Below are 17,944 nucleotides of genomic sequence, written 5' to 3'. Positions count from 1 at the left end.
GGATTCATCTCCTGTGATCACACATCTGAATCATTTGTGGTCATTGGCTATTGTCTCAAGATGATCATTGCACCCGTTTTTTCAAGGGTCCTTCTGTTCAATTCTGAGGTTTTTCAGCACCATTTTGGCTCAAAACTTTTGCATGTACAAATCTTTGGTCAGTCATCTTCAGCATGTTCTTAGACTTCTAAAAATGATTTGTGCCAGCAAGAAACTTATGCCCTTGATAAGGATTGTTCCCAGTAGACCTGTTTCAATTTTTTAAATATCGCACTTTCAGATTCCACAAGTTAAACAAAAAACTAGATTGCACAACATTGCTCTAAATTCTGTTGCTCCATACTAGTAACACACAAAAACACACCTTCACTGAGAGCGTTCTCAAAAATCACATAATGGCTGTACGGAGGTGAAATTTGGATTGAGGATCTGGAAGGGATGAACACACCAGTCCACCCAAGTAGAACAACACAGCGTTCCCAGATCACTCACAGAGGGTTAGCTTCATTACTTTTCTCACACACCTCATAAGGTAGGCAGGTCACCTCAGAAGTTCCTTTGAATTTGTTGTTAAGAATAATTTTAAGTGCAACTGTGACATCATGTGTGCTGATTTGTTGCATCCTATCCAAATGATTCCACTGAAAAAAAGAAGCACTGTTTTAAAAAATTTTTAGCTCCTAGTTTAGTAACATGTCCAGACATAAGATATTGTGACACCCAAGGTTTTGAAGTCATACAGGGAATCTGTGACATCATATTTGAAGAGCACAGTTAAAGAAAGTGCTCCATCCTTTTTTTTTTAGATGAGCTCTGTGTGCCATGACATGTGGTGTTTAATATTGTTAATCGATCAGTATGATAATATTAATAGTCTACATTCTATGACCTGTTTAAGATTACACATGCAGGGAAAGGATGTGCTAATGTGGAACACGTGAGGCAATACTGACCCTACGACTTATCTTAGAAGAAAGATTAAGGAAAGGCAAACCTACATTTCTAGCATTTGTAGACTTAGAGAAAGCTTTTGACATTGTTGACTGGAATACTCTCTTTCAAATTCTGAAGGTGGCAGGGGTAAAATACAGGGAGCGAAAGGCTATTTACAATTTGTACAGAAAGCAGATGGCAGTTATAAGAGTCGATGGATATGAAAGGGAAGCAGTGGTTGGGAAGGGAGTGAGACAGGGTTGTAGCGTCTCCTCGATGCTATTCAATCTGTATATTGAGCAAGCAGTAAAAGAAACAAAAGAAAAATTCGGAGTTGGAATTAAAATCCATGGAGAAGAAGTAAAAACTTTGAGGTTCGCTGATGACATTGTAATTCTGTCAGAGACAGCAAAGGACATGGAAGAGCAGTTGAACAGAATGGACAGAGTCTTGATAGGAGGGTATAAGATGAACATCAACAAAAGCAAAACAAGGATAATGGAATGTAGTTGAATTAAGTCAGGTGATGCTGAGGGAATTAGATTAGGAAATGAGACACTTAAAGTAGTAAAGGAGTTTTGCTATTTGGGGAGCAAAATAACTGATGATGGTCGAAGTAGAGAGGATATCAAATGTAGACTGGCAATGGCAAGAAAAGCATTTCCGAAGAAGAGAAATTTGTTAACATCGAGTATAGATTTAAGTGTCAGGAAGTCATTTCTGAAAGTACTTGTATGGAAGTGAAATGTGGACGATAAATAGTTTAGACCAGAAGAGAATAGAAGCTTTCGAAATATGGTGCTACAGAAGAATGCTGAAGATTAAATGGGTAGATCACATAACTAATGAGGAGGTATTGAATAGAATAGGGGAGAAGAGGAGTTTGTGGCAAAACTTGACTAGAAGAAGGGATCGGTTGGTAGGGCATGTTCTGAGGTATCAAGGGATCACAAATTTATTACTGGAGGGCAGCATGGAGGGTAAAAATTGTAGAGGGAGACCAAGAGATGAATACACTAAGCAGATTCTGAAGGATGTGGGCTGCCGTAGGTACTGGGAGATGATGAGGCTTGCACAGGATAGAGTAGCATGGAGAGCTGCATCAAACCAGTCTCAGGACTGAAGACCACAACAACAACAATGTGTCTCGCTATAAGGAATAAATGTGCTTTGTCCTGTGTTAAGTATTGTGTTTTAGATTCCTTGTGGATTGACAACCAGTGTTGAAGCTCAAAACGGACAATTTTGCTTTTTTGTGCATTGGTGGTACTAGTGAAAACCATTGCTTTAGCTTGACACATTCTGTTTAGTAATGCAGGCGTTCTGAGTTATTCACTTTAATAGTTTATTCTTTATATTGAATGATAAGTACTGCACATGATGATGAAAGACAAAGACCTTCAGATTGTACCAGTGTTAGGAAAAGGCAATTATGAGGGCAAATGAACACAGTCATGAAGAAATTGAGGGTTCAGTTGCATGAACTTGGCAAAAACTGCAACTGTAAGTTCAAGTGTTTTGAGGTTGTAAGTTCTGAAAAAAGATAAAATATTATATGAGAATCTAGTGATATGGTAGACTAAAATGTACAACCATTGTATCTGAAAGGCTTCATTACAATTTTTCCACTACACAAAAGGTGATGAAGGAAGAATGAAAATGAAGCACAGCTTTGAAAGTGTAATTTCAGTTCCTATACAAAGGAAGGCCTTAATGACAGTACACAGAGTAATAAGGTGACGATTAATGACAGTTCTGAAATTTTTGGAACTGGTTGAGTCGTTTCATGCTGGAATGGAGAAGCACTAGAAGTAGCCCATGGAAAGTTAAGAAAGAAATAGGAATGGCAGTTTAGGTACACTTCCATTCATTTAAGAATAGATCAAGTCATTACAGCAAAGAAAAGACCAAAAAGTATCTCCCAGAGGAACTCTTGGCGGGAAAATTGCATGAGTTGATCCAGGAAAAATACCCAGATTTTGACATTCCATATGAAGTGCATAGAACAGTATTTAGCACCAAATTCAGTATAGCTTTTGGGTATCCAAGGAATGATACATAATCTACCTGTGATATTGTATACTCCTGAGATGAAAGTGCTGAATGTTGTGTTATCTAAAAATTTAAATGATAACAGGAAGAAACAAGCCCTGGAAGAAAAAAAAAATCACCATTGACTAGAAAGTACACACAGTCAAAGCTGAAACACTTGATCCAGAAAGAGAAATTCTTGTCTAAAAAGCCAAAAGTCTAATGAAACAGAAGCAATCTGAGTGGACTACCAAAAAAGTGTGCTTACCAAACATAAAAACTGATGATGTCTATTAGCAAAGGCAGTTGTATTTTTACACTTTCAATATTCATCACCTTTCAAATTCAACTTCAGTGTTCTCCACTTAAGTGAAGATATTGGAATAAAAGGGGCCAGTGAAGTTGTTTCCTTTTCAAACCACTCTGTGGCAGAACTTCTGGGCAATAAAGTCAAACGTCTTGAAGCTTTTGTGATTCATGCTCAGACCAGAACAAGAATTACACTACATCAAGGTATCTTAATTCCATTGTGAGTGAACTGAAGCTTTTGGAGACAGTCCTCTATTAGCAGACACTCTTTTTATGAAGTGTGGATTGAATATGGGATTGAGTAACACATAAGCAGTAGCAGATGTTCCAATGGATTGGGTGTGGATCATGGTTTAAGTTCAATGTAATGCTAAGCCTCTTGATGTTGTGGTGGTCAGTCAAGACAAGATACAAAATTGGGGTCAGTTCTGAACAATAAATATTTGATGAAATCCCCTTACCTAACTTGGGCCATCAGAGAAGCAGTCGTTCCAAAAAAAACATCCCTGCCTCATTCAAGATTGAGCTTGGATTTTGTTGGTGGTGAGAGTTTCATAGTGACTTCAATCAGCACTCTGCAGATAATTTGTCCCCTGCTTTCTGAGATAAAATATAAAAATTTAATACTATATTTTTAGAGTAATTTTATATAATGCTGATAGTTAAATAACAACAACAACAATAATAATAATTTATCTTCATGGGACCTGCTGCATGACATTACTTATTATGCTAGTAAAACCACAATTTAAATTTTTAAGGAATCCATTTATATTAAATTTAATATAAATGTAATATGTTCTTCCAAATGACTTTTGTATTCATTATTTTAGTATCCATGAAATTTGGTATCATACTTTAAAATTACTCTCGTCAACAATGTAATAATGTGGACAAAAGAGATTCTTTTTCTGTGCTCTTCATTTTGTATGGGATTCCTGTGGCTGAAGACACACACTGTTGTTGATGTTACAGATAATAGTGTTTTTTTTTTCTAATTATCGTTACAGAATAACTTACAGATGCTTTCATCATGTTCAAGAGAACTTGTTCACTGGTCCTTTTTCAACATTCTGTTTGCATAAACAGTATTGACTGCAGTCTTATTGACTTGAAATTATTCCTTCGTGATGTTATGGTATTAGATGAGTCTGATGTTGGGTAGTACTCTTGTATTAACTACATCTAAAAGCTTAGTAATAGTTGAAACTTTTGTAGAAGATGTGTTTCAGAGTTGTTCATGTTATGTGTTAAAACTGAAGATAGGAGGCCAATTGGTCGCATCTAAACTGCTGTGTAACATATTTGCCTCAGGTGTACTAGAGTAACAAAAATATAATTTAAAAGTATGCTGATGGCAGGTTTGTTGGTACACGGATTCTGCTCCATCTACAGTACACATACTTCGGTCTACCCACATCTGTGACGGCTTGGTTGCCCAGTGCAAGTTTTTATATTTGAAAATATTGCACTTGACAAAGCAGACTTCACTAACATACAATTAAGAAATTATGTAAAAAGTCATCTTAGTGCTTATGTAAGAGGTTGGATTATGGAAAACAATGATTCTCAATAGAATGTTGATCATTTATGGTGTTCTACTTAAATTAGCTTCATGCAGCCTGATGCCGTAAATAAAGCTGACTCTTTCATATTTAGATGCATACAATGGTATCACTTGTTCAATTTGCATGGTTTAAAGAAGTATCTCTGTTATTGTTCTTGGCTAAAATGTGTGTTTCTGGTAGTTTTCTACTAGGTATCTTGTAGTGTTTGTTATTTAATTTGTAGTCACTTGTTTGTCAAACATGTCAGAAAATGTTATCTTGGTTTTCACATTGAACAGTTTTGTGAAATGTAAATGCGTTATAGCAATAGGTGAACTAGAGCTCTTATAGGAATTCTGAATGATTTGGCAAATAGTGACAGAACATGTAATGAACTTCTTGCAGACTAAAACCATGCAATGGACCAGTGCTTGATCGTGGGACTTAGCCTTTCGTTTGCCTTTCACAGGCAAGTGTTCTATTGACTGGCTACCCAAGCAAGACTCATGACTCATACTCACAGTTGTACTTCTGCCAGTATCCTTTCTTCCGGGAGTGCTAGTCCTATAAATTACATAAGAGAACTTCTGTGAAGTTTGGAAGGAAGAAATAAGATACTGGTGGAAGTAAAACTGTGAGGATGGGTCGTAAGTCGTTCTTGGGTAGCTCAGTTGGTAGAGTACTTGCCCGTGAAAGGCAAAGGTCCCAGCCTTGAGTTCCCATCTGGGACACAGTCGTAATCTGCCAAGAAGTTCCATATCAACATACACTCAGCTGATAAGTCAAGATTCATTTGTGATATCTAATGTTCTTAATTGTATTTTTCAACTTATTTTAAATTCCTTTATTGCTTACTAAACATAATATATTGTTCTTTAGCACCTCACTGTTGAGTAGCACAACTTTGCTATATGAAACAATCAGTTGTTCACACTGTTGATAAAACACAGCTTTCACTGTTGAAGCAAGCCACTGTTCACTGTGTTGCATGTCTAAGTTTAAAATTGTTTGCTATTAAGCTTACATGAACCTCAGAAGTGAAGTGGCTTTATTGTTGACTTGTTTCATCTTCCTACTTCAAGTTTCGTAAGTGATACGTTCTTCATGACAACCAATCTTGTTTTATTACCTGATCCTTTGACTCCCTTGCACCATAGCACTTTTTTTGATCAGTTGTCTGAGTTGGTCCCTCCAACTTTAGGAAACAAATGAAGAAATTTTTAGACCAGACTGTCTGACCGTTACTTCTGTTGATGCGATGTTTTGAATTACTTTCACAGTAATAAAACATTGTATGTTGATGTAAGAATAACAGTTACGACAAATTTACCAGGTGGAGCAATAGATGGTGATATGAGATAAGGGACTGGTGAATTGTAGTGTACCATCAGTCAAATGTGAGATTACATTACTGAGACAAGTGCAGAGATGACCATATAGAATTGGAGTATCAACAGAAGTGATAACCTGTTACTCTAGTTTTCAGCTGGAACAGTTTTTGTTGAATAAATGTGGAAGTTGTGGAATTTATTTTACTTGTTACAGGTTAGTGCGATTTCAAATTGCTTAATGAGCCCAACATTTCAAAAGAATTCTAACAAGACAACTGAAGACAACATGAAAGAGGTAATTTCATTACTTAAGTCTCTTGCACATGCTTTCTGAAAAGACATTTTTAATTATTTCTTCTTACAGAATAAATATTTGTCAAATTCCAGTATATTAATTTTTCATCATTTACTTTTTCTACGGCTCCTTTGTGTGTAACTTGCATGCAGGGAGTGAAACCATTAATGTGTTGTATATTACGGGAATCATGGAAATGTCACACTTATTTGGTGTATGAATATTGTATTTTAGTTGGAAAAGGAGTGGTATACCCAGCAACATTTAACCTTTTCGCAGGCTGTGGGGGATATACTTCCCACTAAACGTATTTCATTTCAACGTTTAAGGGAGTATGTGTTATCACTTTTGTACGCTCCTGGCACATACGTGCAGACTGCAGCACCAGCTGTAGTTTCTGTTTGCCGTGAATATAGCCTTGAGGACTGTGGGAAGTATATATCCCACCAAACAACAGTGATGATTGGGAAGTATGGTTACCACCAGTGTAGTTTCTGGAAGAGCTTGGGAAGTATACTTACCATAAAATCAATCTGTCGTTTGTGGTCCTTGGGCAGCATGCTTACCACCAACTTACGGGTATCTCAAAGCTTTTGGGAATATGTTTTGCCACCTCTGTCTATGCCTGACATCTTGTGGTAGTACACTGCACCAGGTGTATGAAAACCGCTACAATAATCAGTTTCTGTATGTTGTGGGATCACTACTATTGTCGGAACACATTGCTTTGCTTCTGCAATGTACATTATTGTGACCTGTATCAGCTCCTACCTTTAATGCATGATAAAGTTTCAAGGATTGTTTTCACATTGTGATAAGTAAACTTTGATATCAGTAACAAATATTTTTTTAAAAAATAAAGTAAAAAAAAAAAGAATAAAAACAGAAAACAATTTTTTATACTGAGTAATAGCGGCACACAAAAGGAAAGTGGGAAGTCCATTTGCCACCAGTTTTAATACTTCACAAAGGTGATATATGTGCCACCGTAGTTTTTGGTCCTAAATCACAAAAAAAATTGTCAAAGATTAGTCAGTTGCTCACATTTCTACTTGTAATAGGATAGCAAAGAAATTATCTTCACTGAGTTGCTACAAAAAATGCATCTGTGAAAGGATTAAAAGGAAGTGTGTTTTTATAAGCATTTTTTTGAAGAGTCACAGAAGGCAGACCACAATTACTTTAACAATTTCCTTTGCACATATTAAAGACACAGCCACTGTCACTTTCAGTTGAATTTTTTTCTTTCTTTCTGATTGATTGTTTCGCCATAATAATGTCAGATGTAGACTGCTGCAATTTGCCTAGTCGTGATATGTATGAAAAAGGCAAAAAAATGTAAATTTTGCTCCTCATGATCACATCTGCACTGCTGTTTGTTGTTGTCTCGCATGAGACAGTCTTGTGATTTAGTTAGTTGCCCTCTGCTTGTTTAGAAACATGCACCATTTACAGAGTTGTGATAAAGTTTATGGTGAACAGTACACATTCTTGGTTTGAAGCTGAAAAAACAGGGTGTGAACAGTTCTGTATCATGGCCAGTGAGGACTTCCTGAATATCTTTGTATTATTGAAAGTGGAGTGCAGCACATTTTGAAAGAATTTGGAGGAACTTCATGTCCTATATTACTGAAACAGTGGTATGGCAGGTGTCAGAAACTTGCATTGGATTTACGCAGGTAGTCATAAGAAGGAAGGTACACTATATTTATGTGGGAAAGCAATTTCCAGTAGTAGCAGCCATACTGGAAAAGTTGAAGGCAGAAGTGTAAAATTCTCTTGATATGAGTGAAACAATCCTTTGATGTACTATATGGAAATTGGACTTAAAAATGCCTTTTGCTCAGGAAAGTGTAGAAGATTATCATAGAGAAGTGGAGAGGCTGGAAAGGAGGAATTCAAACACAGTCTGGGACTCGAAAAAAAAACTATAAAGACCCTCATTGGGAACGAAGATTGGTTTGTGCCAAATGTTGACTTACATTTTATTGCACAAAAAGATGTAGATCATCATTCTAAGGAGAATGCCAGACACTACAAAGAGTGGTTACACTATGAAGAGAGGTTTAGGAACTTTTTCGAAAAATTATCGGTCAGATCCAGGATTGTTTTAATCAACCTCGATACCGCACGGTGATAAATCCAGTATCATGAAATCCATCTGTGGTATGGAGGAAGAATTCTAGAATATAACGGACAGGAAACAAAAATATAGAACTTTCATCTAGCGCCATGTCTTATGAAGCCTACCGGAACACTCGTGACACCAGGGCCACAAGAATACCTTTTGGAAAGTGTGTTGCTCTAATTGGACATTGTCTGTGGTGCACTGCAACTTCATCACCACTGAAATTATTTGGCTCTTTGTCACAAACAGTGTAACAAAGGAGACCAAAAATTTTAAGGTAAATTATACCTTACTCTTCTCTGGAAAATGGTTTCCAAAGTGTATGGAGGAATTCAGTGAGTGAAACTTCCTTTCAGATTAAAACCGTGTGCTGGATCAAGACTCGAACTCTGGACCTTTGCCTTTCATGGGCAAGCGCTCTACCAACTGAGCAACCCAAGCACGACTCATGCCCCATCCCTACAACTTCAATTCTGCCAAGAAGTTTCATATCAGTGCACACTCTGCTGCTGATCAAAAATTTCATTTTGGAAACATCCCCTGTGCTGTGGCTAAGCCATGTCTCTGCAATATTATTTCTTCCAGGAGTGCTAGTTCTGCAAGGTTCGCAGGAGAGCTTCTGTGAGGTTTAGAAGGTAGGAGATGAGGTACTGGCAGAATTGAAGCTGTGAGGATGGAGTGTGTGTCATGCTTGGGTAGCTCAGTTGGTAGAGCACTTGTCCGCGAAAGGCAAAGGTACTGAGTTCGAGTCTCAGTCCGGCAGACAGTTTTAATCTGCCAGGAAGTTTCATATCAGCGCACACTCTGCTGCAGAGTGAAAATTTCATTCTGGAATTCAGTGAGTCCTCTGCACGAACATAAAAACAGATATACACAAAGAGCCCACTGTCGTGGCAACAGAACCATTGCTGACCCAAGAAAATGACTCAACAGCTGCAGTGAGACTCAGCCAGCAGCGAAAGCGATTAAGGTATGTTTCTTAGTCCATTGTTCTTTTCTACAAAGTTTGTTCATGCTGATGGATTTTTCATTTGCCATCAAAATTTACAGTACATTTCATTGTTCATTTATTGAGAATTGTTTGTATAGCGTGTGCTTACTTGCATTTTCCAATTTTATTGCACTCTCCTCATAACAATAACTGAATTTGGTGATGTCATATTGGAATGCTGATATGAAATTGCCATTCTTTGCTGGTGAATAGGTACTTATCACACAGTACAGCAATGGGAATATTTATTAATAACAACATATGACGAAACCAACAAATGTTTCGGCTTTACGCCTGTGCTTTCTCCATTGCATTTGATATTTTAGCAATGAAAAGACTAAGCAGAAAGTAACGAAAATATGCCTGCTTACAGAAAAAGATAATTTTTCTCCTAATTATTGTGTGGCTTCTACGATTCCTCAAATTGATGCTTGCCAAAAACTGCTGAAAAAAGCATTCTTTCTCTTGAATATTCAGCACACATGTTGCCCCCTTTCCAACTAAAATGTAATATTCATATGCTAAGTAAAAGATGAAATCCCAATGATTCCAGCAAGATACATGTTAATATTTGTCATGCGATGTAATCAGAATATGAGCTCAAAGTCAGGGATCAGTCTTTATGAAATGGATGTAGGTACTGAATCTAAATATCACTGAAAACTTCTGGGGTAATAGACCATGGTCAATGCATAAAACTTTCTCCTAATGTTCCCTTGTCAACCATGGGAGACGTCTTCAGAGGCAAAGTAGCAACCTTCAATCAGAACTTGAGGCAGCGTCACATGTATGGGCAGTGCAGAAGCCACCACAGTCCATCACGTGACATCGGCTACAAGATTATCTCTGGTAATGCCAGCATTCTTGACTGAAAGTAATCGGCCGTCACTCTTATGTTGCAATGTTGACATCTAAATTTTGTCTAATTTAACACGTTCCTCTTTTCTCTTAAAATTATTACAGTGTTTATAAACCTCAATAGCATCTCTATACATACTCACATGATAATGACATGTTTTCAATATGACACCTCAGTGAATTTTATTTCATGACCACCCTCTTGATTAAGATGTTCGCACTTCTTTTCGTGGTGCCAATATAAACCAGTCCACAACTACAAGTCATTCCACATACAGTTCGTGTAGCCAAAGTATGTCATATATCTTTTGCCAATCTTAAACATACTTTTTATCCTCCTGGTGGGTCTGAAGGTAGATTCCACACCATACTTACTCAACATTTTCCCAATGTGATCTGTAATCATACTCATGAGCTTAAGGAAAGCTTTCCCCTTGGGCAGCAGCTATTCCTCGTTGATCCTGATTCTCTCCCTAGGGTGAAGTGCTCGATCTATCTCCTTGTGAGAACAACTATTCTTGTATTTAGATCGTAGATAGTCAGGCTCATCTTTTAAATAAGTAGATTCACAAATTTTGTGTACCCTGTCTGTTTTAATGACACCTCTTTTTTTTTAATCTAGGTTGGTGGTTAGAATCTTTATGTAAATAAGTAGTCATGCATGGCTTTTCTGTATACCGTATGGTCCAACATCCTGTCCCATCTCTTCATAACAGACGTATCCAAGAAATTCAGTTGGTCATTACTCTCCATCTGCATAGTAAATTGTATTTTCAGATTGATACTGTTGAGATGTATCACGAAGGCATCCACTTCCTCTGCACCTTGTGTTCATACTTCGAAAGTATCAACAACATAGCAGTACCACATGACTAGTCTTTCTCATAACAGCTCAGAGGGAAAGTATATTGTCACGTAACATGGAAAAAAGTACTTTCAGGGTATAGTGTATATTCACACAGAAAAGTCTATTTTTAACCAGGAAAAATCAAGGATATTGCCCCATTGTCTGCGTATACACCATGGAATAAAATACAAGAAGTGAAAGGTTATTTACAACTTTATTGAAACAATACAGCAACATGAGTTGAAAAACATGAAAGGGAGGCACTAATTGAGAGGTGAGAGAGGCAGGGTTGTAGCCTTCCACCTCAAACTGTGCAGTAATCCAGCTGTAAAGGAAAGTAATGATAACTTTGGGGCGTTACATTTGTGGATTTTCCAGGAATCTGTTTACAGTTGGCTAAACGTAACTGCCGTCTTGTTCGTCTGTGGTAATATTACATTTTGATGTGTGTACTGTATTTGAACAAACAATGGAGAAGTGTTTGCGAATTAGGAACATTGCTGGCCTCGTACTATTGTCGATACATTTGTTTGATTGTTTTGGCTTGCAGTGAGTGAGACTGTCTTGGCTGTAATTGATTTATCTGTCAAATATATAATAGAGGGCAACTTTAGAATTATTCTTGAAAAACCTTCAGCAGTGAAAATATAATGATCCAGATGCCTTATGTGGTCAAAGGAGCATAATTGTACTTTGATTACCTTTCCCTGTGCTGTCACTGCTGGCAAATTGAATGTGAGAGAAGTAATGGAAAAGACATATAAACTAAACAGTTACTATGGCAGTACATCATGCTTACCCCTTCCCCTCCTCTCCCCTCATCTAATCTCTCTCTCTCTCTCTCTCTCTCTCTCTCTCTCTCTCTCTCTCTCTCTCTCTCTCTCTCTGTAGAACCTTATTTTCAGCAACGACACAAATTTACTTTTTCTTTTTAAGTTTTGTTAATATTTATTATTTTAAATTACAGAACATCTTAGCTGAAAAGGCAATGAAGGAGAGTGCCATAAAGGATCTCAACAGTGCCCCTAGACTGAAGACTCCGCTCTCTGCAAATAACACACTTTCTTCCAACAGCTTTCAGGTAACCATCACTTGCTTTGCAACATCCCACCACCCAACCAACCCCCACCTCCTTTTATTTATTTTATTTATTTATTTATTTTTGCAGAGTTCCAAAATGGGTATGGGAACAGTGGTTTCGCATTGTGAGACGTTTATTACAAAGAATGTTACAAAACCGGCATTGAACCATATGAATCAGAAATTGATTGAGGAGAATAAATATGTTGAAGAAAAAGTTACTGAAGCAGAAAAGAAAAAAGAGAGAATGTTGAAGGAAAAAGCTGAACAACAAAGGAGGTACTGTGTAAAAATTGTTTCTTTACTCCATTTCCATTATGGAAAGAAGTAAGTTTTTTCCTTTTGTTTTTGTCTTTCACTTTTGTGAAGTTTCTTTTAATGGTAATACTTCCCCCGCATTTGATAGTTTGTAAGTATGATAGCAAAACATTTTGATGTAATACATTAAGGCACAAGCAGGTTAAAGCTTTATTTGTGAAAACATGCACACTAGTTAAGATTCCACTTTAACCTGAATAAAAATATGGTTTATCCATCCAAACAAATGTATGACCACTTTACTTCATGTTCATGGAGATATTTTACATAGTTTGCACATAGCAGCTTCATAAAGAAATCGTTGCGTTACCGTAAATGGGTGTGCTTAGATGCAGGTCGAGGTGATGCAGGACAACACTGACCCCCACCACTGCAATCTGTCAAACACACAATTATTTTATTTGACCCTTCGTGAAACCCTTTTTGGAGGAACACAGGATTGTAAGCTGGCCCCTAATCGTATATGAAATGCTATTGCAGTTGATCCTGAGGTCCTTTACCAAGTTTTCAAGCATTTGGTTGCTGCTTGCATGTCTTACTGTGTTCCTTCAGTTATAACCTTCTCTCATACTTGTTTTAATCACCTCTTAAAAATGAGACATGGCATAAAATACCAAGGCCGTCACAAAATAAATAACTTGATTGACTGTTTTAATTTAAAAATAGACATATTACACAAATATCCTTTTATTTAGAGTCTATAAGAACATTGTTAATTAGGAAATTGAGGCAGGTGCATGTAATGTGGTAACAGCTAAATGTGTGGGAAGTTATTTTGCATGAAATTCATTTCGATTTCTATTGCTCCTAATAATAATTATCTATGCAGAGTACATCACCTGTTCAAGGTTATGAAGACAGCATTTTGCATTTCATCCATTTTTCTTTGTAGAAATAATGAGGCAAGAGCAGCTAAAGTTGCAAAAACACGAGAACAGCTTGAACGGCAGCGACTTATTCAACAGCAGCAGTTGGAACGTGAGAAAGAGCAACGTCTAAAAATAGCCCAGCAGAAACGTGAAGAAGAAATTGCATTAAAGCGACAGCTTGCACACCAACGAGCTGCAGAAGCTGAGGAGAGGCGGAAGCAGGTTAGTTGAAATGGCATACGAGAATATACACACATTGAGTGCTGTTATTAACTTGTAAGTTCTGTTTTGGTATTTTTCATTTTACTTCTCAGTGGGAGTGCTGAATATATTGTAAGTTTTGAGCCACCCCTATACAGCACCGGTATTTATTACAAAGTTTCTTATTGGGGGGGAAAAAAGTTTTCTCTACCATTAATACCTCTCCTCTTATCTTCTTTCTGCACTATATGTGTGTAATTCCAGGTAAAGTTTGAAATTTATTAATTAATAGTGCCAGTATTTATTACACACTTTCTTATTTTTTAAAAAAGTTTTCTCTACCATTAATACAGGGTTATTACAAATGATTGAAGCGATTTCACAGCTCTACAAGAACTTTATTATTTGAGATATTTTCACAATGCTTTGCACACACATACAAAAACTCAAAAAGTTTTTTTAGGCATTCACAAATGTTCGATATGTGCCCATTTAGTGATTCGGCAGACATCAAGCCGATAATCAAGTTCCTCCCACACTCGGCGCAGCATGTCCCCATCAATGAGTTCGAAAGCATCGTTGATGCGAGCTCGCAGTTCTGGCACGTTTCTTGGTAGAGGAGGTTTAAACACTGAATCTTTCACATAACCCCACAGAAAGAAATCGCATGGGGTTAAGTCGGGAGAGCGTGGAGGCCATGACATGAATTGCTGATCATGATCTCCACCACGACGGATCCATCGGTTTTCCAATCTCCTGTTTAATAAATGCCAAACATCATGATGGAAGTGCGGTGGAGCACAATCCTGTTGAAAGATGAAGTCGGCGCTCTCGGTCTCCAGTTGTGGCATGAGTCAATTTTCCAGCATGTCCAGATACACGTGTCCTGTGACGTTTTTTTCGCAGAAGAAAAAGGAGCCATAAACTTTAAACCGTGTGATTGCACAAAACACGTTAACTTTTGGTGAATTGCGAATTTGCCGCACGAATGCGTGAGGATTCTCTACCGCCCAGATTCGCACATTGTGTCTGTTCACTTCACCATTAAGAAAAAATGTTGCTTCATCACTGAAAACAAGTTTCGCACTGAACGCATCCTCTTCCATGAGCTGTTGCAACCGCGCCGAAAATTCAAAGCGTTTGACTTTGTCATCGGGTGTCAGGGCTTGTAGCAATTGTAAATGGTAAGGCTTCTGCTTTAGCTTTTTCCGTAAGATTTTCCAAACCGTCGGCTGAGGTACATTTAGCTCCCTGCTTGCTTTATTCGTCGACTTCCGCGGACTACGCGTGAAACTTGCCCGCACGCGTTCAATCGTTTCTTCGCTCACTGCAGGCCGACCCGTTGATTTCCCCTTACAGAGGCATCCAGGAGCTTTAAACTGCGCATACCATCGCCGAATGGAGTTAGCAGTTGTTGAACTTCGTCTTGAAGTGTCTTTGCACTGTTATGACTGACTGATGTGAGTGCATTTCAAGCACGACATACGCTTTCTCGACTCCTGTCGCCATTTTGTCTCACTGCGCTCTCGAGCGCTCTGGCGGCAGAAACCTGAAGTGCGGCTTCAGCCGAACAAAACTTTATGAGTTTTTCTACGTATCTGTAGTGTGCCGTGACCATATGTCAATGAATGGAGCTACAGTGAATTTATGAAATCGCTTCAATCATTTGTAATAGCCCTGTACCTCTCCTCTTATCTTCTTTTTACATTGTATGTGTGTAATTCCAGGTTAAGTTTGAAATTAATTGATTTAATATAACATAGCCTAACATCTATTATCAGATATAGCTTTTATTTTACCTGCAGTAGGTTTTCAAGTACTGCTTAGGCACTTGTTTTATTTCCTATTAAGAGAGTTTGTTTAAAATATTGAATGTGTTGTACACTCAGAAGCTGATTTTTAAATGTAAATTGGATTACAGACTGTAATTTCAAATTTTTCCAATATTTTTGTTGTTGTTGAACTAGATCTATCAATACTTCTTAAGACACCATTTCCTGGCTGCCAATATGTGCTAGTTCTGTTTGCTGTTGTAATCGTCTCAATCTGTTCCTGGTTGCCGGGGAAGGAGGTTTTTGGATGGTAGTTGGTGCCGACTAGGCTGATTTCAAGTGCGAATAATTTCTCCATCATTGCCTATGTTATTCAGCATCTGTGACTAGCAAGCAACACTTTAAGAAGCGCTGCAGGGGGAGTGGCTAAACTTTGATTCTGATTTGGATTGGCAGGAAGGCCTACATGTTCAATAATTTCGAGGAGCGGAAGCGGTGTTTCTGTAGTGTGTGTCAAGAGTTGGAAGGAGGTGATCCTTGGTGATAAAATGAGTTACTTCCTGCATTACAGAAAGTAGAGGGATTCCTAAAGTGCCCTGTTTGCAGTCATGGATTTTGGATTGATCCATTCCAGTTTTCTGGGTGAGAGTTGCTAATTAACAAGTGTGGAGGTGCTCAGCATGTGGAGTACTCAAATAAAGTTGTAGAGCCTCGTGAGTTTGGCTATGGTGTTTGGTAATTGGGACAGACTTTGCAAGGTTTTCATTGAAACCAATAAATTATATTTGTTTCCATGGAAATTTGTGTGTGTTGATTTTGTACCACTCTTTTTCTGATGACTCTGGACTGATTTTGTACCACTCTTTTTCTGATGACTCTCGACTGTATTCCTGTCTCTGCGTTGTGGAGATTATTGGCACAAGTTGTAGGGAGCCAGTTTTAGATGGTTGCTGAACTTTTTGCCGTGAATATATTCCGGTCCAGTTGTTTTAATCCTCAGTTTAGAACCAATAACGTTTACTGAACATAAATTTTAAAGTAAAATTGTCCATTGGTTTATACCATGATTACACAATTGCTGCATAAATATTCAGTCAGACCTTGATGAGGTTTCCATGTGGTGCAAAGAATGACAACTTGCATTAAATGACTAGACATATAATGTCGTGCAGTTCACAAAATGAAGAAACGTAAGTGGAATGATCACATAGGCTCAGTCATGGGTAAACCAGCTGGTAGACTTGAGTTTTCTGGTAGAATACTGGGGAAGCGCAATCAATCTATAGAGGAAATTGCTTACAAATCACTCGTGCTCTAATTCTTGCAGGTTTGTCAGACCCATGTAAGAGTGTCACAGAGATGCTGAAAAAACTGAACAATTTGAAGATAGAGGAAAACAGTCCTGAGCAAATCCACTAACAAAATATAAAAAACCGACTTTAAAGGATGACTCTAGGAATATATTGCAACCCCCTAAGTAACAATTATGTAGCCATCATGAAGACAAGATTGAGTACAGATGTAAATAATAGTTTTTGATGAAAATTAGTATAAGCCATAGTTCCAGATAGTTAACTTGCAGTAGTTAGTGGCTGAAATTGATACAAGTCCAAGTAATATTAATTTACTAACCACACATTTTATGGATGTAATATTGAGCAACGTTCCATTAAGCCGAGCAGTGGTGCAAACCACACGCTTAAAAGTCGAAGACTAAGGACCACAAGTCTAAATTGGTCCAGGTAAACAGAGTGGCAGTCGTGCCTCACTTGTAGGTGGGGCGTTGGATTATAGCAACTGAGAGAGAGACTGGTCAAGCTTATATTTACTGTCCTGAGATATTAGCAGTGTTCCTGTGTCACGTGCCCCATTGTACTTGGGCAGTGTTACTTGTATTGATACATATTGCTTTTCATTTGCATGTCCAGTGGGGTTACTAAATTCCTAGGGCCACTACCTGCCCAGATGACGCTGGATATGAAGATGTGATGGAAGCGGCCAAGAGCAAGGCAGTGTGATGATGGGAGACTCCTGGGAGACATACAGGCTATGGGTGATGGTTGTGCTGGATTTGAAGTGTGTCAGTTGGACTGAAGGTGTCCATGCAGGACAGGGTCGGTTCAGTGACTTGACAGTTGGTGAAGCCGGATTGACATCTACAGGTGTGCTCCCTCAATGTAGGGAGGATCAGGGACCTTATTTGTGACTGCACAAGCTGCCAGATTCAATGGGGGCAAACCGAGGTATCTGTCCTAGGTGGCAAGAATTCATGTTCTTGAGGAAGAAACCTTGTTTAACAAAGTGCCTGGTATCCAGTGCATGTTGGTCTATCGATTATTCATATGATTTTGAAACACATCCTTGTTGGTTTTTGAACATTTGTGAACATATTGTAAGTTTATTTCTGAATGGATCATAAGTTGATTTTTGAATG

At 38.0% G+C, this 17,944-nt stretch overlaps 1 protein-coding gene across 2 annotated transcripts in view; it reads left to right on the top strand.

Annotated features, from left to right (window-relative positions):
* LOC124601234 (calponin homology domain-containing protein DDB_G0272472) overlaps nucleotides 1-17,944 on the top strand; it is a 142,059-nt gene that overhangs the window by 103,912 nt on the left and 20,203 nt on the right. For both annotated transcript variants that reach the window (XM_047136229.1, XM_047136227.1), the window contains 4 exons: nucleotides 6,366-6,446; nucleotides 12,238-12,351; nucleotides 12,439-12,629; nucleotides 13,561-13,759. In XM_047136229.1, coding sequence (XP_046992185.1) covers nucleotides 6,366-6,446; nucleotides 12,238-12,351; nucleotides 12,439-12,629; nucleotides 13,561-13,759 — 585 coding nt within the window. The remainder of the gene's footprint in view (nucleotides 1-6,365; nucleotides 6,447-12,237; nucleotides 12,352-12,438; nucleotides 12,630-13,560; nucleotides 13,760-17,944) is intronic.

Source organism: Schistocerca americana, chromosome 1 (genome assembly GCF_021461395.2).
Source record: "Schistocerca americana isolate TAMUIC-IGC-003095 chromosome 1, iqSchAmer2.1, whole genome shotgun sequence".
Taxonomy (NCBI): domain Eukaryota; kingdom Metazoa; phylum Arthropoda; class Insecta; order Orthoptera; family Acrididae; genus Schistocerca; species Schistocerca americana.
The sequence above is the reverse complement of the archived record's forward strand: the minus strand, read 5'-3'. Positions and strand labels throughout refer to the sequence as shown.